At 39.1% G+C, this 25630-nt stretch overlaps 1 protein-coding gene across 1 annotated transcript in view; it reads left to right on the top strand.

Moving 5' to 3' along the window:
- ADGRV1 (adhesion G protein-coupled receptor V1) overlaps positions 1–22453 on the top strand; it is a 296614-nt gene extending 274161 nt beyond the window's left edge. The window contains exons 90-92 of the mRNA XM_074856164.1: positions 10385–10576; positions 12477–12654; positions 21984–22453. Of these exons, the coding sequence (XP_074712265.1) occupies positions 10385–10576; positions 12477–12654; positions 21984–22102 (489 nt within the window). The 3' untranslated portion in view covers positions 22103–22453. The remainder of the gene's footprint in view (positions 1–10384; positions 10577–12476; positions 12655–21983) is intronic.
- Positions 22454–25630: the final 3177 nt, after the last annotated feature.

The following is a 25630-nucleotide window of genomic DNA, read 5'->3' as shown; positions in this document are numbered from 1 at the left end:
TAACTAAATACTGCAAGACCATTACTCTCTCAAGAGTTGTTCTTGTCTCAGAGTTGTCCTTGTTTAGATTTATCCAATGTGATCGCCTCAATGTTAATTTCATTCCCGTTCTATTCTCTGTAAATTTCCCATTTATTTTTGTTCACAGCTTAGTAGTGGTATTTCTGTCTCAGTCTATTTAGAAAGCCCTGAGATAAATTTTTGTGCCAATGATTTTTCTGTTAAAAACCAAAAAGTTGTAACCCACAAATGCAAATTCTAGAAAGCTTTAGAGCTACCATTGCTAAAAAAACACTCAAAACAAAAGTTTTTAATACAAGGCTGACATCATATCCATACTTAATATGAGTTTGGTTTTAATTTTACTTTGAGTAACACTCCCTATGAAAACAGAACTCATTAACTATTGAGGTGCTTTTTATTCATCCAGGGCTTTCTCTCTTTGCACAGACTGGGGGCAAGGATGGGGGGAGGAAAATCAGCTCATTATCTCCAGCCAGGAAGTGAACGATTTCAATGACAGAGCCAAATATATTATTATACCTCCACCTACTCTTGTTCACCTACTTGTCAGATATGGAAGGACATCTAGTCCTTGTCCTCATTTTTGCCCACGTTTCCCTTTTTTTGAGGAGCATCCCTAACGAAAACAGCGTTAGCTTCCTGCCTTATAAATAAGACTTGCCTTCTGCTGTCTCTGAAGCTGTGGAAAGGCAATAAATATCTACAGTAATTTTCATTAAAGTCAAGGGGAGTGGGGAGTGTAAACTGCTGACAGGTTCCTATGAATATCATTTAATAGCAAAGCCTGCTAAACAAGACCTCTACTTCTGAGACAATCAGAGCTCTCTGGCAAAAATAACTACTTGTAGTAACTTACACATCTGTTATTCTGGATGTAAAACACATAAAAAGTCTCTATAAGGTACTTACTGGTGCCAGTTTTAACTAAAGGAAGGTTGAAGATGGTGAGACTTTATTTGGTTCCTTGCAGCACTGTGTGGCTGCAGCTCTCTAACCGCCTGCAGCATCCCCAAAAGTTTTTCCCCAATAGTCAGAGAATGCTGGAGTATACAAACACCTTATTCCCACCCGTCTTGCCCTAAAACAGCTAAGGAGCAGGTACGGAGAATAATTATATCAGTAATCCACAACCCTTGGGTTCCCTCCAAGCCAGAGGTTTTTTACATTTTCTTGCATTTATGGCTTCTGAGGTTGCAATAGTCAGAGTTTTAGTCTTTTATGACACTGCAGCAAAATGCTGCTAAATAAATGGTCTGTCCAATTTCTCAGCCAGATATGACAGAGTAGCAAGAAATAAAGAGATAACAATAGGCCTAAGAGAGATTATGACACTGAAAGAATCAATTAAAGGGAAAAAAATGTTATAGCAATAACTCCTAGCCTTTACTTAACTCTTCATTTTGAGATTTTCCTGTAATAGCAAGTAAAAGTTCAGCAATAAACACAAAGTTAGCTTCTCTCTTTTGACTCTGTCTCTCAATGCTGACTTTCGATTCCCTGTTCCTTTTAACTCTGTATATTTGTCATTAATATACATAAGCAGAAACTACTGCTATGACAAAAAAATAATGAATACTTCAATGTGCTGCAGGAATATTGACCTGTATTCAGTGATGCCAGTATGGTCCCTGAATGTAGTTTCTTCAGTTGCCAGCTTTGCTCTTGAATATTGCTCTCCTATGCTAACTTTCGGCTTGTTTTCAGATACAACTAGAGAATTAACTGGTCTAACACCGTTGATTGGGGAATCTCTTGACCTGGGGGCAGAGGCTTTTTTGTCGGGCATTTCTTGTCTGTTTGAGAAAGAAGTGAAAAGAGTAGTAGACTTAGATTGTAAGGTGCGAGCTGAAATGTAGGGTTATAAATGTTTACCTTGGAAAGCAAGTATGAGAATAAATGTTTGCAAAATATTGCAAAGCTTATGTGCAAATTCATGACCTCTGATATTTCTAGGCCTTTACAGTCAATGCAGTTGAAAAATATGTGAGGAGTAAGCGTATATTTTGGTCTTTCTGTTTTCTCTTTTATAATGTCAGGTTCATCAGCAGACTGATAGTCTGTTTTTCTTTGGTATGTGATCTGGCTGCTTTCTGCTACCAAAGTGGTCCTGCACGTAGGGCAAAGCACAAGAAGAACTTGAGGCAAAGAGGACCTCAAGGGATGCTGTCCCCCATTTCTGTTGCCTGTGCACAAAAGAAAAAAAAAAAAAAAAAGGCAGATAAAAAAGAAATGAGGCAGAGGTGGGGAACAGTGGGGTGCTAGTCTACTTTGTCTGCTCTTGGCTGATTCTCAGCCTGCTGCAACCATGTGTGGTTGGTGCAATTTACTGAATCTCACAGAGTTCTGTAAGGAGGGACTGCAGCCAGAACTGCAGAGGTGAATTGCAAGCTTCTTCTGCATGCTGACTCTCCCATGTTTGCCCTCCACAGATCACACCCATCCCACTATTTGTACCTTTGGTCTTTGACTCAATGTTTGTTTCTTCCTCAGCTAATCTGAAATACAAAATTAGAGCTTTCTTGATATTTCCGGGATGACTACGTGGGAAGGAAGTAACAGAATCTTTCCCAATCTGCACATCTGGCAAGCTTGCCTAAGCATCTGTATTTCAGTGCATCTTCAAGCTGAACACTTCTCTTTTAAAATTTCAATCTGTCCTCCTAAATCAAACAACAACAAAAAATAACCAAAATCTCCCAGCACTTGCAGGGCTCAAATCAGAGGTACAAATGGCTGTTGTGTGGGAGTAGCCGCAAGTGTGCTGAGAGCTATGTAAAATATTTATAGTGAATCCTGAGTATCCAAGCAAATCTGCTTTTTAAAGATTTGCCAAAATTTTTGAACCTTTCAGGTAAGTTGGAGCCAAGTTTAGACTAAATCTGAGCTGAATGCAGTTTGCCAGAAAGGAATTTATGGCTTTGGCTTTGGGTAGAAACTGCAAGATTCAGCATGGTCTTGGCATAGCTGGCTCTGCATAAAGAGAAACTTGGCAGTTTAGACCAAGTTTCAGGTGTTACATTAATATTAGGAAAACATATTCATGAAGCTGAAAGCACAGTAAGGATTTTTATCATTATTACAAATATAGCAATAACCTGTTTATCTATGGAATTATAACTTTTCAAAAAAAGGAAGCACTCAAAATAACTATATCTTAGTACAAACCTGTAAATACATTCATAATTTAATGGTGGATATGTGAATGACTTTTCATCATTCCATTTTTTATGGTGATTTCTGTACATGGATGTGGATGTGGTAGGAGTTGGCAGGTTCAACAAGTGGTCTTATGATGTTGCCTACCAAGATGGTATGAATTTTGCAGTCCTCAATTACATTTATTGTTGTCTTTTGCTTCTGATGTGAATTTTTAGAACTTCAGCTGTAACAGACACAAATCTTTTCCTATGAGCAAAACTGAGAGTAAATAACTCAGGAAGCAAAGTGCAGATAAGCCGTAAATGTTCCCAATAGAAATTGTGATAAAAGAAATGCTACGATTGATAAGAATTATAATAGCTTCATCAAAACTTGTGCTTAACAGCAAATAAACAGTCAAACCCTTGATGATTCACAGCAGGTCCAAAGTCAACTTATTAAGTGTAATCACCAGTTGGCAGGGTTGCACTGCTAAGGACATGGCTTTTACAAAAGTCACTTTGAACGCTAAGGAAAAAGAGTTAAACAGAAGGATCTGATTTACATTTCAAAGGTTAATATTTCTGGAGAGCTATGAGTGGGAGAAGTTAAGCGATGGCTTAGGATGTAGTATCATGTGACTAAGATGATACTTCTGTCATGATGACACCAATAAAAGATCTTCAAGCTGTTCTCAAAGAAAAATATGGTTGAAGGATATATGGAAAAATAAAATGTACATTAAAATCTGGTTTTTGATATCTAAATATGCAAAAAAATGCTGTGCCTGCAATTTATCATAATTATCTCTGAAAACAAGGAAACTTGCAGAGGGAAATAGAGAATTATATATGTTTTATGCGTGTCACTTGATTAGCATTATTAATGCTATTGTGCATATGAACAATCAGTTCCATGACTAATTTTCTTCCAAAAATGATTAGGAAAGACAACAATATCAAATATATATCAGGCATTGTACAATGGCCCTGATTATAATTTCCTGACTATGATTCCTTTAACATTGTGAGTCATTTTTTGCTATGTAGGTACTAGCTTCTTGAACATGGCAAAACATGCAAATTATCTGGATTAATCAGACCAGTAATTTTCCCAAAAGCAGTAGGCACTTGTTATGTAAATCAGTGTTAATCCACAACAGGCTTTGACTGGCCAGTGATGGAAAACTACATGAGAAAAGTGAAGTCCGCAACATAAGAATTTCAGTAAATTAGTGAAATCCCCAGGGAAGTTCACAAGAAGTCACCTAAGGCATGAAGGTGCACAAGCATCAGCACCCGTGGCCATCAACAACCACCCAGGAAGGCCAGCCTGACCGTTAAACTGGCAAGTAAAGGACTTTCTGGGACTGGCTGCTAGGAGTAAATTAGCATCGACAGAGAATAAGATTAAATCTCACCCTGATAAGATTAAAAAAAACTAAAACGAAACTAACCAAAGCATAAACCAGCATGCGGAAATTCCTCTACAGTAACTACAGACAGCTAGTCTCAAAAGTTGATCTGAGTAAAGACAACTCTTCTGTTGGCAGAGACACCTGTTTGCATGATTTCTTGGGTTTTTTACCACCTGGCTCCAATAAATGTTTAACTTTAAAAATAATGGTGATGTTTTAGCCATGGTGATCTAAGGATCAGAATTACGGTTCTGGACACAGAGGTCCTTTTGTGGTCTAACATAAGATACCATCTTTCTTCACAAGCCTTGATTTAATTTAAAATATTATCTTCTGAAAAAACAACTTTTAGTGATAATAGTCACTTGGTTAGTGATGTAGTCACATGGTGATAGTTATCAAGTAAAGTTTTCCAAATTAAAATAGGAACTCGAAGAGTGCCTCCATAGAGTGCACTGAATTTTTCTTAGTGCTGGTACATACCCTGAGACAGGTTGAGGAAGTGCTCAAATGCAGTGTACAAATGACTTTTATTTACCGAAAGTCCTGTAAAAACGCTTTAGTTTTATAAATAGAAATACCGTTCCTCTAAAATAGATTACATTATCTGAATATTTTTTCCTTGGAAAAACAGTTTTTGCAATTTCAAGGCAGGGTCTTTCAGGCATGGATGAAACTACCCGTGTGAGAAGTGTGATGTATATTGTTTGGGTTTTTTTTTTTTTTTTTTTTAATCTAATGCCTTGGTGTGTTTGTGTTTATTAGAACAATAGAAATCCTTTATTTTACAAGATCAGTTTAATATTATGGGATAAAGAGGACATCTCAGTTTTCTCAGTGTGTAAAAAGGAGATGATGAAGAGGTTTGCTCATGGCCTACAGTCTGTTGTATCCTTTCTCATTACTAGTAGCAGAGTTATCTCAATTTCCATATTTAGACATTCTGTAGTGTCAGCACAGTGAGTTGGAACACGTAGAATTAGAGGATAAAGAGACAGAGAGACTATGAGTGTCAAATGTGCAGTGAAGGCTTTCTATGGATCACTTCTCCAGGTTTGCATGTGATCTTCTGGAGAGTAAAATATATTCTGTCCTTTTATTGACAGCTGTGGAAGTCTGTCCTCAATTTTCTAGCTTCCTGCAGCTGTCACTCCACGGAATAAATAAATCAAGCCGTTGTATATGATAATCTCCCTCACACCCATGCATGCGCAAAACCCCCTCACAAATTATAAAATGTACCAGGAAAAACTTCCCTTCTTCTCCTACAGAGGATGTTCCACAGTCTCTTTGGGGAACTTGTTCCAGTGCTTAATTACCCTCACCTTAAATATGTTTGCCTTATATCCAGTTGAAACCTCCCCTCTTTCAACCTAGGGCCAGTATCTCTCATTCTTCTGCCGTGCCTCGTTGTCTTCTTGGTAACCACCTCTTGTGTACTGGAAAGCTAATAGCAGTTAATGACTATTAATTCCCCTCTGAGCCTTCTTCACGACAAAAAGCCCAGTTTCCTCAGCCTGCCCTCACAGGGCATCTTGGTGACCCTCCACTGAAGTTGCTCAAGTTCTTACCCATCCAGCGCTCTGCCCATCTAGACGACAATGTCCTAAATTGGGTACCAGAGTGCTGTGGGAGACCATGCTAAAAGCCTTGCAGAACTCAAAGCAGATGTGATCCATCACTCTCTGCTTGTCCACCGGACCAGTCACAGAAGGCAGTCAGGTTGGTCAAGTATCCCTAGCAAATCTGAAAGAAGATTGGTGAAGTATCTGACATAACCTAGAGCAGCATCAAGGCTGCTCCCACCTCACTGGCTGGTAAGGTCCCAGTGGACTCTTTTGCATGTGAGCTTTCCTTCAGACAGTTGTAACTGTGGCTTTTCTGGAATTTTTTTTCCCTAATGTAGCAGTGCAAAAGAGCAAATGTACAGACCAGCTTGCTGAGGTGAAATAGCAATTGTCTTCCATCAGCATACATCAGTAAAATAACCAGCAGCCTTTACTGACAATATCTTAACAACATTTTTCAGGCAGCCACCACGTCTGAGGAGAACTGTAAGTTGCCTGTCTGTGCTCCCACCTTCGGGACAGCCTAGTTGTCTGCTTGAAGTAGTTCTCACCTTCCTCCACGGGAGATGCATTAGTAACACTTTTTCCTTTTATCTTTTACTGTGACATTGTATTAATACTACTACTATCATAATGTAACCATAAATGGCATGGGGTTAAATGTTTTGTAAGTAGCCCTGTGGGCCCAGTACACAGAAGTTATATAGTATTACAATTAAATCCTCCAGAGTCCTGGGTCTTTAGCTTAGCTGTTCGATCTGCTTCCACAGAGCCCAGGTCAAGCTCTGGGGTTAGCAATCAGTCATTTCTCTCTGAGACCAAATAGTTTCAGCCTCCCTTTTCATGCTTCTGGGCTGAGGACGATGACTGAATTTGCATGCAACAGTGGAGGATATTGGTACTAGGCTGAGGTTTTGGGGTTTGGGTTTTTCGTGTTACATTGTTTGGGTTTTTTTAAATGAAATCTTCTTAAGAATACAAAATTAATATTTACTACATTTTTAACAGAGATGTCATTGCCTGTGTTACTAATATCCATACTCAGACCTATCTTCTTTCAGTCCCTTTGGAGGGTGTAGATTTCTTCTCTGAACATCCTGCAGGTCTGGGACAGCTGTCAACAGAACTTTACTGTTCTCTGCATTTTATACTTGGTGCAACTAGCAAGGAGCAAGGTCTGTGTGTGCCTGAAAAAGTACAGTGGTGCCAACCTGACCAAAGTTGTTCATGTGATAGATGCAGTGAAACATATGTGCCAGTGCCAACAGCCTTATATTCATAGTACTTCAAGACTATTTTTACAGTATTAAAGGTTGAAGTGAAAAAGAACATCATGAGTGTCAAAAGTGTGATGAAGGACAATTCAATTCTCAAACTAGTGCTTCTGAAAACACCCAATGAGCCTGTGAAAGCTGTGGTTGCACTGACACAACCCGAGTGTCTGCATCCTGCCCGTGGTCTTTCAGAGTAAACAGCCTGGTAGCTGCTGGTGCTAAGATAAGCATGGGTCAGTACAACTTGATCCATGGCATCTTCATGTGTATGATCATTGGAACTTGGTGTTGTGTGGGCAGGACCGTTTGCCTTGTTCTGATTTCCCAAAACTCAGTTGCAGTGGTTTCTACTAAAGACACAGGGTAGTAAGAATAAGACCACAAACGGCTTTTGATACTTCAAACAAAACCACAGTGATGGCACGTAGGAACCCACATCTACAGGGTGTATCTTCCTGAGACTCTAGATTTGGATAGGAATATGGGTCAAAGAAGGTTCAATCCTTTTTCTAGCTAAGCAAGAAATCTTCTACCCAGCAACACGGTTCCTGTGTAAAAGTATATTGTATGTGAGAGTGTTGGGTTTTGTTAGGCATAAGCTTGTTTGTAAAGCATGGCCATAATATTTTACAAGAGTGGGAGAAGTAAAACTCATAATTTTTGTTTGTTAGCTAACTCAGCCTGTTACTCCTCCTGTCCTTAGACAGTCAGATAACCTCCCTGAGTCCATTTGCTCATTATGGAAGGACCCAGAGGAGCTGTCTCATCACCCATCTGCATCAAGACGTGGGAGTTCTGAGTTGTTGAAGTTCCTTCTCAGCTTTGAGAAGAGGAGGGCTGCGGCAGGAGTGCCACACGAGGAGATGCATCTCAGGGATGCTGGTTCCTGCTGCCCAGGACAAGGGTCTGCGAGGGGCAGAAGTGGTGGCAGCAGGGAGGAGTGGTAGCAAGGATGCTCTGGCTGTCAAAATGCCTTTCTGTGATTCTGGCAGAATGATAGTTCCTCAGAAATAGCACTGTCCAAAACACGTGGAGAGTTAAACCAGGACACCAGGCTGGGTTAAGGAGGTAATTGTGGTACTTTATTCCATGTTTATTTGTTTTAGAAGAGTGAGTGTCCACACTTGGGGCTGCACAGGAGAGTGACATAGCATGGGCCTTGTGTACCAATGCACAGGGCTGTGCAGCGTTTTCATCTAATGGGTTTTCTTGAAAAGTACAAAACCATTTGAAACATGTACAGCTTCTGTGGCTAGGTCCTTGGAGACCAAAATGCCAGAGGCTGCTCTGAATTCAGTGTCATAAATGTTATCTGTTCTTCTTGGGTTTTTTATCCTTTTCATATCCATTAAACCACTTAAATTAAAAGAAATCCATTTGCTGGTCCCATTATGCTTGACCTACATCAGAGTCCTTGGATTTGTTTATAGAATGAAAGGACATTTTGGTTCCTTTTTAGTGTCTCTTAAGTGTAACATGTGTTTACATCAGTTTTTTGGAACGTATTTGCTTACATGTATCACAAAGAAACTTCCTCTCAGTTAACTGCTTAGGGTCTTCATGACAGCAATCATCTAGAAAAGTGGGAAAATGTTATCTTAAAATAGTGGCTTTTAACACTTCTGTTTGCTGGCTTGATGTTAAAAATATACACACACGGAGCTTTATGGCTTTATAGCAGCTATATGAAGGTACTTCCAGTGTTTGACCAGCTGAGATTGAAATCCCATTAAATCCCTTTAACTTCTGTTTTGTGTCACTTTTGACCAGACTGTTTTGTCGTATAGTTTTGGTATTAGAAATTATGAATCTGTGGATCATGAAGTGCTGCTGCCTGTTTTATAGGAATGGAAATGAACATATATCTTCAGTATTTGCAGTCTCCATGAATTTTAAAAATTCCTTCCATTAGGAATTCCCAAATATAATTAGATGAAACTCCTTACTATTTATAATCCCAGCTATTACTTTCATGCCAGTGGGTACCTTTCCAATAAATTGTTTGGTTTAGCACAATTGGTTTCAGGGGTCTAGAGGACAATGTGAAATACAGAAAACAATGCAAATGTAATTGTATTGCAGCAGACGAGAAGAATTCAGAAGTCTTCTTTCTGTATTTTGGTTAACTCCTTCTTTAGTAGTTATTGAACTGGTTGATTTATCAGTTGAAATGGATTCTTTTCCCTCAGTATTAATGCAACTTAAGGATTAGAGAAAGAAAAACTCAGATTTCATATTCAGAAGTTCAATCACTGGATTTCTTTGCAAACAAAAGACATGGTTATAATACTTTCCTTGGCTACGTCTAAAGGTCAAAATTAGCAAGCCTTTAAAGAAGAACTGCAGAACCATACAGCAGAGCCTTTGTAGTAATCACAAGTGAAAGACAGTGCTGGATCAGTGGATATCATAGAGAATCCAATTTATAGTTACAGCTTGGTATCTATGACGGCAGCAGTGCAGTTCGCATGAGATTGAAATTGGGGCAAGAATGCAAAGAGCCAGCAGGTCAGTAAGGAAATAAAGAATTGTGGCTTGGGGCCAGCAGCCAAATCCTCTTGTAAAGGCGGCCCTTAACCACATTTTCACTATTATGACAACTGTGAAACTCAAGTTTGTTTTGTTGTTGTTGGGATCTTGGCTTTGGTTTGCAACCGTGTGGGTTCAACCAAATAATAATTTTCAATGACTCTTTTGTGTTGGTTTTTTTGTGTGTGTGTGTGTGTGTGTTTAGCTGGAAGTCTCAAGATAAGAAGTTGCTTTTAATTTCCAGATCTCTGACGAGCAGTGACGTCATCTCTCATTTTTCATAGAAACTGTCTGCAGCCTTTTGAGGCATGGACTGCTGGTGTAAGGGAAGGCATCTGCCACAGAACATAGGTCCTTGACATGACTGCGTTCAAACTCTGATGTAAGCTCCCTGCATTTCACACGCTGATGTTTTTTTTCTCTCTCTCTTTCAGGGTCTTTATGTCTTTGTTGTGTATTTTATCCTGCACAACCAACTTTGCTGTCCTGTGAAAGCAAGTTATACTGTAGACATGAATGGGCATACAACTCCAGGATCGGCCTTTTTCACACATGGCAGTGGTCTGCCAGCGGCAGGTGGAGAGATCAGCAAGTCCACTCAGAACCTCATCAGTGCTATGGAAGAGGTAACAGTTCTTCAGTCATTACCTTGTGTATTGAAAATGTCCCTGGAGATTTAAGTTGCAGTACTGAAGTGTGGTATACAGGAATGAGATGCTAATTATTATAGGTTGGCTTTGGAAAGGGGGAGATTAATTTTTTTTTTTATCATAAAAATTGTTACCTTTAGCCATGGTGGTATTCTTGGGACTTACAATTTCCTGGTAGCACCCCATATAGAGAATTTCCCCTTTCCTACTTGAGTCTTAGGTTTGTTATCGAGGCTGGTTAAAGCGCTGTCAAAAGTAGATCAGGAGAAATCAAAATATCAAGTTAATTCTTTCAGCTTACTATGGGCCTTAGATTTAATTTTCCAGACTCATGTTGTGTAAAATTTCTGGAAATTTTAATAGAATAGAATAAAATTAGAATAAATTAGAATGGAATGGAAAAGAAAAAGGGAAAAGAAGAGAAAAAGAGAAAAGAAAGGAAAAGAAAAAAGAAAAGAAAAGAAAAGAAAAGAAAAGAAAAGAAAAGAAAAGAAAAGAAAAGAAAAGAAAAGAAAAGAAAAGAAAAGAAAAGAAAAGAAAAGAAAAGAAAAGAAAAGAAAAAAAGAAAAGAAAAGAAAAGAAAAGAAAAGAAAAGAAAAGAAAAGAAAAGAAAAGAAAAGAAAGAAAAGAAAAGAAAAGAAAAGAAAAGAAAAGAAAAGAAAAGAAAAGAAAAGAAAAGAAAAGAAAAGAAAAGAAAAGAAAAGAAAAGAAAAGAAAAGAAAAGAAAAGAAAAGAAAAGAAAAGAAAAGAAAAGAAAAGAAGAAAAAAGAAAAGAAAAGGAGACATTTTGAGGGAGATGATTTTCAGTCTCTTTGTTGCTGGAAGTGGGATGCTGCTAGTATCACTCTTCACTACCTGTAGTAAACCAAGGTGACTTTTGCTGCTATGTACATGTGCATGTTGATAGAGCTAGTTGACAGTTTTCCAGATAAACAGTTTTTCCAGGGAAAACATCAATTTAATGGAATTGAAATATTTCAAGGGAACAAGTCAGTTCTAGCACTAACTTTTTGGGAAACCAAGCTGCTCACCTGGCAGCTGTTTTGCCAGTTTCTCTACCTGCTTGACGGTAGGTTAGTCTGGATTTTAAAGCTCCTCAACTGCCTCCTGGAAGACCACTAAATCTCTTCAGCATCCCACTTAAGGTTGGCTCCTGACTCCCCATTTCAGTGGAAAACATAGCTTCGCAGCTCTACTTGTCAAGCTTTTATGTTCCTGAGCTCCTAAACAGTAGATGAGCAATAACCCAGGAAAATATATTTTGATTGTCCTAAAATATACTTTTTTAGAGTTCTGTATTTTGGCTTTTCATCATATTTAAGAATGAGATAGATTTTTCAAAACCTCTTTTCTCATGAACTGAAATTCTGATTTTTTTTGTGAACCTTCAAAGGCAGGCAAATTACTTTAAAATATTGCATTGGTAAACATGGGAAGCAGTGGGTTGCCGGCTGTAGATCATATAATGGAAAGCAATGATGATCAGTGGCTATAGAAGGGAGAAGCAGGGTCCAGCAGAGGAAGAGGCAGTGGTCAGAGAGGAGGGAGCTGGAACCTTTCAGTGCTTTAATTTAAAGTTCTCTATAGCAGGGGCCAGTGTTCAGAAATAGCAATAGTTTTTCAACTTTTTGAGGTAGCTAGGATAGGCATAATAAATACAAGGTTGAATGACTTGTAATTGAGTTACACACACATATATACATTTTGTTTTGTTTTGTTTTGTTTTAAAAAAAAGGCTACCTGGTTCACTATAGAAGTGACAGAATAGCTAATTCCAAAATTTCTTGGTCTTAAGTTCATCTCTGGTCATAGTTTCCAGTTTCTGTACTGTAGTTTTGCTGATTACTGCATTTCTGTGTCTTCTTAAACTTTGCAGGTGCCTGCAGACTGGGAGAGGGCATCCTTGCAGCCTGGTAGTCAAGCTAGTGCTGCCTTTAAGCAAAGTCCACAAAACGGAAATGTTTTCCACCCTTCTGGAGGATTTAGTACCAGCTCATTGGTTGCTGATGAGGAATCACAGGAGTTTGATGACCTAATATTTGCTTTAAAGACTGGTGAGTGACTCTTCTCCTTGTTCCTCAAAAGATGTTATGTTGTTCTTCACCCTAGTGCTGTCACCATTCTGTGAGATCCAATTAACGAGATCCATTAATATAATCTGATTGCCAGTGGAAAATTGCCATCTGAAGTAAAATTGTTTTGTCTTGGATGATTATTGCATGAAAAATATTGTGCAGCCTATCTAAAACAATGGACAAAGAGTCTGCAAAAATATCTTTTGAGTCATGATGATAAGCAGACCTGCAGAAAGTAACAACAGATTCGAGGCTCTGACATCTTTCACAAGTGCTTAAACTTGCTGCCTGTAGACATGGACTGTCTTATCTTCTTTTCCTTTCTTTTTCAAACTGATATATAGAGTATATACAATGCCTATCTTTATTTTAGATATATTTATATGTGAGAAAGTACATAACTTCATAAATATTGATTCTCCCAATAAATGTAAGACAAAATATTTATATAAACCACATTTGGACCGAAAAATGGTGTACACTGAAAAGATAAACTACATGGACTTCTGCCCAAACAGAAGAGCCAGCTGATGGGCTCACAACGCTGCTGGAGGACAGAAGCGGGGGAGGCCACTCTAGGTGTCCACGCTCAAACTACACCAGCAAGAGAAAACATTTGTAATCAGATTCCCCTCAAGAACCTTAGAGTTCAAGTCTTCAAAATCCCAGGCTTTGCCCTCAGTTATGTACTGTGTTTCTGCCTTTTCACCCACTCCACCAATGAAACTGCAGGTTATTCAAATGATGATATAAATAGATAGCCAGACGTGGCCACAGGCGGAAGAAATTAAGAGAAACCTGATTCAAAGATAGGTCAACATGGGAATGTCTGATAAAATGACTGACCAACCACAAAGACATAGTAGCAGCACCTGATACGACCTGGCAGGTGCTAACCCAAGCCCACCTCTAGGCGGCCAGGTGAAATACGAATGGACTAGCTTGGCAGTAGGAGGTCACCTGCATGGTCTTTGGGGATAGTGTTGAGCCTTGCAAGAGACAACACCGAGGTACTGGTGACATCAGCAGGTTAAGTGCTCTGGCACCGATCATTTCAGGAGTTTCTTCCCTTCAGTCACACCAAGGAAAACAGCCAAACTGGTTGGAAGACTGGGAATGCTGCTAATGAAGGAGAATTATTCAGTATATTCATAATACTTTATCTCCTAAGCCAATTTCCATTGCAGAAAACTATTCTAATTATGAAGGTAATTGGATGATTAATAAGTGGCCTAGCGCTAAGAAATACAAATTTTTATGAAGGTTGTCACAAAATCTGTGTTGTACCTATTAATTTTCCTGGACATTTTGCAGACTACTTCTACTTCGTTACATAGTTAAAGATTTTGGGCAAGACTTTCAAATCTAGGTGCATAATCTTACAGTTGCAAACCTTTTTTTTTTTTTTTTTTGAGTATCTAAGAAGGTAGCTTTTACTTTTTTACTTTTTTCCTGAATATTTTGAAAGAAACCAACTAATTCACAGATAGTTAATAAGATATGAAGCCATTCACACATAACACTCCCACCATCTCACACAGTACTTACTGTTTAAGCATCTCGGTTGACATCAGTTGGCCTATTTTCTGCAGTAAACTCTACGCACTGTGGAAGACTGACTCTTAAATCATGAAAAACAATCTAGGCAACAGCAGTAGTTAAAACTCATGGTTAATAAAATTCACCACAACTTTAGCATTTAATAATTTTTTTTAATAAATCTTCAAGCTTCATCCTTAGTTAATTTGTTTTCAGTCCTTCTAAAAGGAAGTAGGTCTAGAACCAGCTTTTGACTATTTTGCATAAATTTTATTGTTGTAATCTTTATTAATATTTTATTATATTTGTTCTTATGAGTCTTTTGTATTAAAGTGCTTTGAAGCAGAGACCTCAGGGCACAGCTGGAGAAAACTATTTTCATTTGCATTACAGATTCTAGTAGTACCTGACCATTTTACCTCAGTGCTTATTGATGTGCCCAAACTGTGTCCCCAGCAACATTATAGGGGCAAAAAATATGATTTCTAAGCCAAACTAGTTGCCTCATCTGGTTCCAGCCCCACACACAACATTTGAGCAAGCCAAACTGAAGAGGCAGTGTTGAGGTTAGAGTAGTTTTAACCACGAAAAGTAAATGTTTATCAGCTATTGCCTAAATACAAGCTGTAGCTCAACATATACTTTAAATCCCAAAATGTGAGCTTTTCTGTATCTAAAAATTGTTTCTGTTTTATTATTTTCATCCAGACCTGATCTCCAGTCCAGTTCAGTGCATGGCCAAGGAGTCAAGGTGCTCCCGATGGCACGAGGGAGGGAGCCGTGTGGAAGCTATTAAAAAGGGAGATGAGGTGGTGGAAAGTGGGATTTCTTCTCTGTTTGGCAGCACAGGCTGATGCTGCTAAAGTATTCACTAGCTGTGGTCTGACAGGGATTTTACGATACAGTTAATCCAGCAGGCACTGAAAGGAGCCTGTCTCCTGATCCCTCCTGGCAGCACTTTTCTTCTTTCTCTCTTGCATCGTTGCTCGTACTCATGTGAAACCGCAACAACTCAGGTTGGAGACTTCTCTCTTCCTCTTCATCTCCTTCCTCTGCCCCTTGCCACTCCACACCAGTTTGATGCCCTCTGAGCACCAGTCCCTGAAGGGAAGCTGCTACAAGTATACTTGAAATTACTAATGTACAGGGACCTGTAAAATAAGACATTGATTTTTAACGTCAGACATCACTTATGTTTTACTAGCTTTTATTTTTTCCTGTATTTTACTGTCATGTATATAATTTCATTTATACTTTTTCCTAACTACCCTCTGTAGTTGTTACCCAGTTACCCACTTATAAGATGTTTTAAAACCTTTAACTCCTTGCCTGGTAAAGATAAGACAGACCTTGGACAGCCTGAAAAAAAACCAACCTCCCTAAGTACATCCCTAATAGCAGGAACCTAAAGAAACAAGGGCCTAAGAAGACGCCAGTGTCAAGAGAAGTGCTGAGAGCTGGAACAAAGAGGAGCTGAAGGTCGGATGAAGTAACTCTCTGACCAGATATGGACACCAGAAACCTAAAGTTCAGTAAGGGACAGTGTGAGAAAGGCTGTGTGGACCCCTAAGGAGGGGAGAAGACCCTCACCCTATTTTTACTGCACATGCTCAGATGATGTAAATGAATTCTAAGAACCATTAGCATAAGACTGCCTTTTCTAAGCAATCTGATGCATATGTATGCTTTCTGTGTGTATTAGTCAGAGAGTTTTGTTAGTAAGTGTGGCACTTGTGGTGGAGTGATCCCCAGTGCTGCCCAGCAAAAAAGAATCCCTGCTGAACAGTTGTACTCAATCCTGACTGTTGAGTGAAGATCTTTGTTTCATCCCAGCTCCAAGGAAGCAGCGGTCATCAGCAACCAGAAGACCAGCACCCCTTCTCTAAATAGGCTAAAATGTATGGGCAGCTGAGATGCCTTTTTGCTGCCTTGCTCTTGACTGTCATTTGCTCTAAGTAGCGCTTCTCAAACCTTTTTAGACCAGGCTTTATTTCAGCAGGCTGATAATTCCTCATCTCAAACAGACAAGCCCCTGGCAGAGCAGGAAAAAGGTGCTTTACACCACATTAGCTGTTTTTATCACTCCTAAACTGGGGGGTGTGGCTTTTGGATATGGGGGAAGAACAGAAATTCTTGCTCTGCTATTGCTTGAGCTTTACCTCTGATAAGCAGAAACAGAAACCTCCATTATCTGTCATTCCCTAAAACTGTCAATCTATAACCAAACTCAGCTTTAGCTGTGCTAAAATATTAGCTCCCACTCTGAAGGCTGGCTGAGGATCAACACTGATTAGCAGAGGAATATGCAAAAATGCCTTTATGCCTCTTTGCACTTCATCTGTCCTTTCTGCTTATGTCGTTTGGAGCTGTCTGAAGGTTACTTTAATTTATGCTCGCTGTCTGTAGCCGCAAGGTTTAATCTGGCAGCCAGGATCAGTGAGAATGAGGGTATAATCACAGCAAAGCTAAAATCTCATTCCTGTCCCCCTGCTCCACCTTTGCACTGCAGCTGGCTACTCTCAGCCGTAGAAATGAAGGATGACTGGTGAAGGTTAGAAAAAATCAAACCCATCTCCCCTCCTAGCACAACTTTATTCTTTAACTTGCAACTGTTTAGTAATTCGCAGTTTGCAGCCCAGCTCCACAAATAGATGCGTTGGCACACTTGGTCTTATTGCTAAAGAAATGTGTCGTAGAACTGTACACTTAGCCCTTGGTTCTGTAATCATTAATGCTGGGCCTAATTACAGATTAACCTGAAATACGGACTGGGTCAGATGAAGGCATACAACTGCATTTCTAGTGTGTACTGTTTCTTAGCCAGCTTTTATGCTGGCTTCATGCAACCTTTGCATCACGTGGCCGTAGAATTTTTTGTTTGCTGCAAGAAACCCAAAAGCTGGACTTCTTACATCATAAAGCCATGGCCTCTGAATGCCTTATCAATGAATTCCTCCTTTCCATTGGATATGTTCATGTCCATACAGAAGTACATAGTTAGGATTTACTACCCCCACTATATCACCTCATTTCTTATACTGTGGGAATCTCTTGACCAGCCAACTCCAAGGCAGTTAATATGAAGGAAATTATAGAACAATTATGGTAGGAAAAAATAATCAGTAAGTCCTGCTTACTGATATGTGCTAAACCGTCCTTTTTTTTAATGTTTATGAATTTGTCTTTATTTATTTTACTGTATTTCATTTATGGCGTTTATAATGAATCAAAGGCTTAGCTTCTACTGAGAAGGACAATTATTTACTAATTAGTTTTTGTTAATTGTACTAATGAACTTTAAAGGTGCTGTCATTTTGGACTAGATCTCATTTTTTCTCTCATTTTTTGTTTAAGGTTTATATTGATAGTTCAATAAGACTGTTGCCCTCCAGATTTTTAGAGTTGTATGTTACTGTCATTGGAGCTAAAGCCCAATATAGCAGAATTCCCTAAGGACTTCTACTCTGGTTAGGGCTGGGGAGTTAAAAAGGGAGACAACAGAATAAAAGTAGATGGAATCTGTCTCAAAGCAGCAAGCTGTCCATCTGCTTTACTCTAAATACCTTAAGTGCACGATAGCCTCACTGACCTCTGAGCTTCCATCTGTATTCCCATCTCCTGCAAATTCTCTTGTCCTCCCCCTTCTGTGATGCACAAAACTGAACTAATTCATTCCTTTGGGTGAGATGTGAATGCAAAACACAGCAGAGCCTTTGAGAGAGGCCCAAACCCCTCCAGTGCTGACTGGTGACCCACCCCCGTAAGAAGTTGTTTACAAAGATATTTATAGGTTAAAGCTGAGAATTCCAGCCTAGCACATAGCACTTTCCAAATATATACTGGACAGTATCAGTGGAGGATATTGCTACATCCACATCTCAGTGTATTTTTGTTCTTAATAGAGCATATGTGGTAAATCCTGAATAAATATTCTACATGGAGAATACCTGTATAAGTTAACATCCTCCACCCCCCACCCCAATGCAGCTATTACAATAATGATGTTATCTAAACAGCTCATAGTTTTCATTCTAATACATGTGGGGTTCCAAAGTCTTGGTGTTACCACTGTAGGTGCCTGGTTTAAGAATTAAGCATCTTACGGTGGACATCCTGAACCAGACATTTGACATTTCAGATTCTGAAAGGTGTTCAGTGCAACATCCTGGAGACTGTCTGTCACAGGGCAGATAAACTGTAGACAGTGGCAAAGTGCCAGATTTGTGCCCTGCCTTATCAGCCTACATAATTTCTGTTTTGAAGGGCTCACTTCACAGAAGAAAAGGAAGGAAGGGTAGCCAGTTTGCATATTCATTCAACTTCTCCTTTGTGATCGTTCACAAATATACTATCTGTTTGCTGTTGAACGTGACTGCATAATAACCAGGAAGCATTTTTAGTCCAATCTGAACTTTATTCATAACAGCATCGATGTCTGTTGGTGTCATTTCTGTAAAGTCAAAACACCGAAGGAGGATTTAAAGTAGGTTCGTGTAGCTTATTCATTTCTATCTAATATATCTTGATTCAGAAGGCAAGATGGAAGTGCTTACAAAATCAAAAGTCTCCCCAGAGATACGAGTACAGCAATTACAAAACAAACTCTGTCACCCTTAAAATGTCTTAGTGAAAGTTTGAGATCTGTCTGCACAAGCAGATGACACCAGCTGGTGTTCAAGGGCGTGTAGGAGCGCAGTGCTGAGATCCTTAACCAGTAGATGTCGCTGGAGGGATCTCGCTGGGTTTGCAAAGCGAAAAGTGACTTTTCAGTTTCTAGCTAGTCCTTTGATAAGAAAGGAAAGGAAGAAAAGCCTCATTTTCCAGCGTCTTTTTCTTAAAATAATTCCTTCACGACTTAGGGAAAAGTAATACTCCCCACTATGTACCTACTATCCAACTCCAGCATCTCTAGGGGAGTATGTGCTTTTTTTGGGATCTGATTGAGTTTAAATTCTGCTCTAATCTGAGAACAAGCCGGACCTATGAACTCTGTGAAACTCCATCGTGTAAACAGTCGTACCCTTCCCAGTCTGCCGACTGTTTGGTAAACTGGTATCCTGGTTACATTTCAGCTCTCATTCCTAAAAAGGATCAGCTCTTACATAGTTTGTCTTTGCATCAGCAGCAGAGAAAGGCCCTTGTAAACCCAAAGTAGCCTACTTCAGTCTCTGGTTTACCAGGACATCTGCTTCCTGATAAGAACCTCCATAACAAAAAAAAAAAATCTCCTCTGACTTTGCACAAAGCATGTGCAAAACATGCACATATATGACATTTAAGAATGTAGTGTAATATCATATTAGACTGGTATCTGATCTTTTTGTAGTGGCCAGCACCAGATTCTTTAAGAAACCCCATACTGAATAATTACAGTATAGCCACCAGTAAGACAAATACCTTTCTAACCCCAACAGTCAGTGTTCACCTTAAAACCTGAACCTGGGGTGATCATATTTATATCATATAATTTTAAATGTTTTCAAAATGTGTTTTTTCCCTTTTTGAAATTTGTACCCTCTTCAGCCTAAATAAATGTTTTGAGTGAATTCCACTGTTAATGATGCTACATAAGAAATATTGTTTGTTTCTCTGTTCAAAGTATTTTATTTACTTCAAGGTTATTACCTTGTTCTTCCATCCCCAAATGGTAAATGCAGAAGTCTGATTTATCTTCTTTATTACACTCATGTTTCCTTTCTAAAACAGTTTTAGAGAAGATGAGACAAAAGCCCAAATAACTTAATTATTCAGTTGCTGTTTTTCCCAGGACTTTCAAGCACCTTTTAGTTATTAGGACTGCAATTCAATGAAAAGGTTAAATATGCATATAAATTTAAATCCGTAAGTACTGCTTAATCATCTTCAGTACACTTATAAACAAGTATTTTAATGATTCAGAGCCTAATCTTCTTGTCTTTATTATTGTATCTCAGTACGTTGATGGATTTTTACTCTTGTGATACTCTGACAGTAATTACTGGCCTCTCAACAGCTTGGGTCATATACAGACCCAAGAACAAGACTCATCTAGCAGATGTCAATGAATGCATGTTCACTCTGCAACCCAAACACCAAAACCAGGTGTAAGAAGGATCACGGTGCAGAAATACCCACTTTCCACCTGGATGCAGTAAGGCTGGGTTCATGCAGCGCTGCACCCAAGTTTGGTCCCTACCAGGACTTCTTCTAGAGCTCTGCAGGAAAGCCTGCCTAGTCCTGCAGATATTAGGATATTCGCTGAACCAAGCTGCATATTCAAGACTGCAGCTGACTTCCCACAACAAAAGAGCATCCCACCACTGCCCCCTTTTCTGTACTTCTCTACTTCTTCAGGTTGACATAGCACTTGGGGATATGGTGTAGTTGAGAACTGTCAATGTTAGGTTAATGGTTGGACTGGATGATCTTCAAGGTCTTTTCCAACTGAGATGATTCTGGGATTTTGTGATACTTGGTGGGGGTGGTGGTGGAAGGAAGGGGGCTATGGAAAAACTCGGTAAAAGTGGAACAATAGGGGGCATAGAAAATGATGAGGTAACTCCAAAAAGTAAATGACCCTTGTCTTGTATTTTGCCGAACAAGCTGAAGCCTGGAATGTCAGCTGAGGCAGAAATAAGAGATGCACTGTACGGCTGATAGAAACTCCTGGAAACATTTTTTAGTATGAAAATGCAAATCACTGACTCTCCCAGCATACCCTGTTTAGGGCTTTATGAGCCCAATGTCATTCCTTTGCCTCTCCCTTGAACTGTGTGTAGTTACAGATCTACTTCTGCCCAAAATAAATAACTTCCCTAGTTATTCGTAAATGACATCACTGTAGGACCATGCCTGAAATTAGTCTGTCTTGAGATCACCATGCCTAATTTACAGTGATGTACAGTTCTCAACAAATTTAAAGCCTGCATGACCTAAAGCCTAGCAAGACCCATGTATTTGTTAGAATTCTCTCTACAACTCAAAGGGAGGAGCTGAAAACTCACTGAAATTTATAGTTACAACTGATATTCTATGAAGAAGTGGTCTGAAAAAATACGTATTTCATAAGAACTAATGGAGGATTATGTATCTTCACACTAATCAATTCAAACCTCCCCCACAAAAAAAACCCAACCCCCCAAAAAACAACAAGGAAGGAACAAGCTAGTAGAACTCCTGTGACAAAAGGATGGAGAAGGTGGCCTCCTGAGATCTCTTCAGACATGTTTTCAAAGTTTCCATGGGCCTAAGTCTAGTATTCTCTAGCAGTAGAAGAAAAACACAATACACCAGCTTGTGCCAAATGTGGGTTTAAAGAATATTTAGTCAGCATCTTTTCTTATGTTGAAATTACAATCCTATTAAAACAGCTGGAATTATAGTTTAACAGGGAAATTGTATCATTAAAAATCAATTCTTCATGAAGAAGTCCTTGGAAATACCAGGCTATAACAGCCAGACCATGAACTCAGACTAAGCCAGGCCTTGATTTATGCTCTTGTGATTTCAAGACAACCTATGAATAGCTATTGTACCATTTACTGAGACAAATAAAGTGACTGACAGTGGAATTCTGAAAAAGCATGTCTGCATGGTAAAAAACTACATCAGATAATGTTATAATCTGTGGATTCAGAATTGTAGACTAGTAAAAGGAAACTTGCCACATCGTTGTGGGGTAAGGAAGCATTTCAATAATCAGAATAAAGCAGAGCAGGACACCATATCACCCTTTCTGTGTTGGGATTTCATTCTCACCGATTCTTTTGTTTGTTTTTTTGCTGTTTCAGGTGCAGGTCTCAGCGTCAGCGATAATGAATCTTGTCATGGCAGCCAGGATGGTGGCAGCATGGCTAACTCCCAAATTGTAGAGCTTAGAAGAATACCCATAGCAGACACTCACCTCTAACTCCACAGCTTGGTTGTTTTTTTGTTCTTTTTGTTGTTTTTTTTTTTTTTTTAATTCAAGCCTCAGTATTTTTATATTTGTACTTCCTTTTGCACTAAAACACTATATAAAACTGTGTAGTAGAATGCTGTGAGCTTTACTGAACGTTTAACAAGGAATGTTTGCTTGAGGTTTTGTATATCAGAAAATAAACTGTAAATTTTTTACAGTGGCTGAGCATCAATAGATACCATGGAAATCAGCCTAGATTTGTATCTTGTAGCTAGATGACATATTTCACAATCTGTAGCTTTTTTAATTAACCTGTATGTGTAACACTGATTAATAAAAATGATAGAGTCCGTTTGATACAAACAAGTCTGTTATTTCTGCTCACTGCTTATGGAGCTGGAAGATGATGCACAGACATCCTGTTGGACAGGAAAGCTTTTTAATTACGCTGTTGTTCTAAATTCCCTAAACTGTACTCTTCTCACTGGTTTTTGGGTACCCAAATCTGTGACCTTTACAAATTCACATATAGACACCGTCTTGAGCCAGAAAGCTTGAAATGTAAATCGTGTCATGATAAAATAGGCAATGATCTGAAACAGACAGAGGGGAGGGGAGATGAAGGACAAGAGCAAAGCCACTGACAGCTGCATGCTGTTGACTGCATTACCTTGCTGAGTTCATAATATTAAACTTTCTTCTCACAGTCAGAAATAAGAGGGAATTCAAAAGAGTTGAATTTTCTGTTAATATCAGTGGGTGCTACACGATACCCCAGTTCTGAGTGAAGGGTTTAAGTATTGCATTACAAACTGAGCTAGATCAGTAATCTGGGGTCATAAATGATCAAGAAACGTTCCTCCCTTGGTAAAAAAAAAAAATAGAGGAAGTATTTCAGAACTGAGAGGGGGAGGCAGGCTGATCTTGTAGGAATCATTAACTCTGCTTCTGCACAGACACTCTGGAAGAAAAACACATTAAAGTATGAGTGCAAGGGAATTTTCCTCTGAACATTTCTGAGCCTAGCACAGAAGTATAGTAAATGAGAATGCAAGCCTTTCATACCTTCTTCAGGAACTTGCCTAAAGGCTTAATGCTGGGAAAGCTCTGAGCAACAACCTCTCCCTTCAAAAGAAAACTTTTCTTATGGAAATCTTTCTGTGAAATTTGCTATAGTGATGCACAGATTTTACTTTATCTAATTACTTGTTGAGCTGAAAAGAAAACCAAACAAACCCCATTTCTGTGTCCCAGTTCTGTAATATCTGGTAGGACTGCACAGCTTACGCTTATCAGTCATATCCAAAGCAGATGTAATCTTTAAGGTCTAATGCAAAACCATTCACAGACAGGGGAAATTACTTCTAGTCAGCAAAGCCCTTAAACAAGTGCTTTTTAAGTACACATTTGAATTGATGGGAAATGAGTGTATGTATATTTTATTAGTACATGTTCAGCAGCATCGAGTCTTAAATTTCTGACTCCCAGGAATTCTGTTGACTCTGTTTATGCTGGTCACAATATGCAGCAAACAGGGCCGAGTCTTTGTGGTCAATGGCAAAACTTACTGAGGGTGGAGGGAGAAATGAGCCTTGTTTCACTGTGGGCAATATACAGAAGCACAGGGCAGTCAGGGAGACCCACACCCCTCTGCAGAAAGGGCAGGCAATTAAAATTGGGTGCAGTGCATCCATAGTAGGCAACTTTATACAAGAGTGAACCATCTAAGCATGCTTTATAAATCCCTTTTCTGCCCATACCTACACTTGCTGGAAAGGGATTTTCTGGGCACTTGAATGAACTGCAAGTATCATCGAAATAAGTCTCTCAGTCAGGGGTTAAAATTAGTTTTGGACACTTTGCAATACAGTACTTTTTTATTTTCTACACAGGAAACCTGGCTCTTGAAGAGTTTTTTTATTTTATTCCATTCTTCCTGAATCAACTGAGATGAGCATTGTCCATTGTTGATACTTCTCATCTACCCACTAAAGCCCTAACGTGAAGCCTGGCCCTGCAGAACGATTGCAACACTTGCTCAGTTGTGAGAGAGCCAGGGCTGTAACAGATGTTTCGTTACTCGCAGTACATGCTACTACATGCTGTGAGAAAGCTTATAAAAGAAGGATGTTTGTTTGATTTTGACTCACCACCATAAATGTTAATACTTTGTGTCACTTCAACTTGTTGCACAACTGGCCTGGTTAGGGATTTACTGTAAATGCATCAGCATTTTCAGAGCAGATCAGTAGGATGACAGCCACTGCCAGCATTTTTTGAATTTTAAATCTCTAGGTGGTGCTCACATGGTTTAAGATCATGAGATTAATTTTGTTATTGTTTTAAACCTTTTTTTTTTTTTTAAAGATAATATTATTTCTGTAGGAAATTCAGTGTTTTAATAGCATGGATCTCTCTGAGGTCCATTTTCCTGCTCCTTGAGCAGGTGAGGGCTGAAAGGGAAGCAGGGCAGCTGTGTGCTCTGACTCAGATGTGCCCAACAGCCACACCTGGGCAGGAGAACTACCTTTACGGTTGGCTTGACTTCACCTGACCAGACTGAATGCCTCCTGTGGTTCCCTGATCTCAGGAGTTATTTAAAATTTGATAGAGAATATAAACATTTCTTTGTTTCTATGAGCCGAATGAATCCACGGCTAGATAGATTTCAAGACAAGTATTGCTACCACAGGGCCTGCCGAGCTAAGATGAGTAACTCATTCAACCCCTTGCTTTGTTCCTGCACAGTGAAGAACACCAGGACATTTGCTGCCTTTGCTTTTTTTCCCCTGTAAAAGAAGCCATCATTTCTCCACAAGAGGTCATTCTCCATGTTTTGAGGGGTAGAAGGAGCTGTGGTTAATATGGATGTAAAATTTTATAGTTCACTGTGTGAAGGAGGTGCCTTTTCCAGATAAGCTTCACCTAAAGCTGCTTAAATATATATGTAGATCGGATGAATGAATGGATGTGTTTCAGGAGTTTATCACCACTCATACACCAACATAAGTAAATTCACTTTTTTTAAAAGATGTCTGAATATATTTCACATTCAAGTGCATAAGTGATGAAAAATGCTGAGTTCAACAGACATCTTTTAGGTGATGTTTTAGAGAGAGCTACTGTGGAAGATTCTGATTTCACTTTTCTTGGTACATGTCCAAAATAAGTCAATTCGTGTCAGGGACCTGAACAGAAATATTCAGATTTTTTTCTTTTCTTTAGAACCTAATCGAGAGCCCCAATACATCCATGTTCTGTCTCTATCATGCAAATGCTTAGTACTCCAGTACCCTACATCCAAAGTCATAATCCTGCTGAGAACTGCACAGTGAGAGCTTTGATCTGCAAAAGATTAAACTGTATTGAGGGCTTTACAGCAATAAAGTGCCTATGTGCTCGACATAAAATTATGTTAAATTGACTGATCATGCAGAGGTCTGACTAGAAAATTGCTTAAGTTCAGGCATATCCTGCCTTCAGACACATTTCACTATAGTTCAGCCTATACTGTGGACCTTGAGCTACTATTGTAGC

The sequence above is a fragment of the Strix uralensis genome, chromosome Z (assembly GCF_047716275.1).
Source record: "Strix uralensis isolate ZFMK-TIS-50842 chromosome Z, bStrUra1, whole genome shotgun sequence".
NCBI classification, from domain to species: Eukaryota; Metazoa; Chordata; class Aves; order Strigiformes; family Strigidae; genus Strix; species Strix uralensis.
This window is presented reverse-complemented; position numbering and strand designations above follow the sequence as displayed.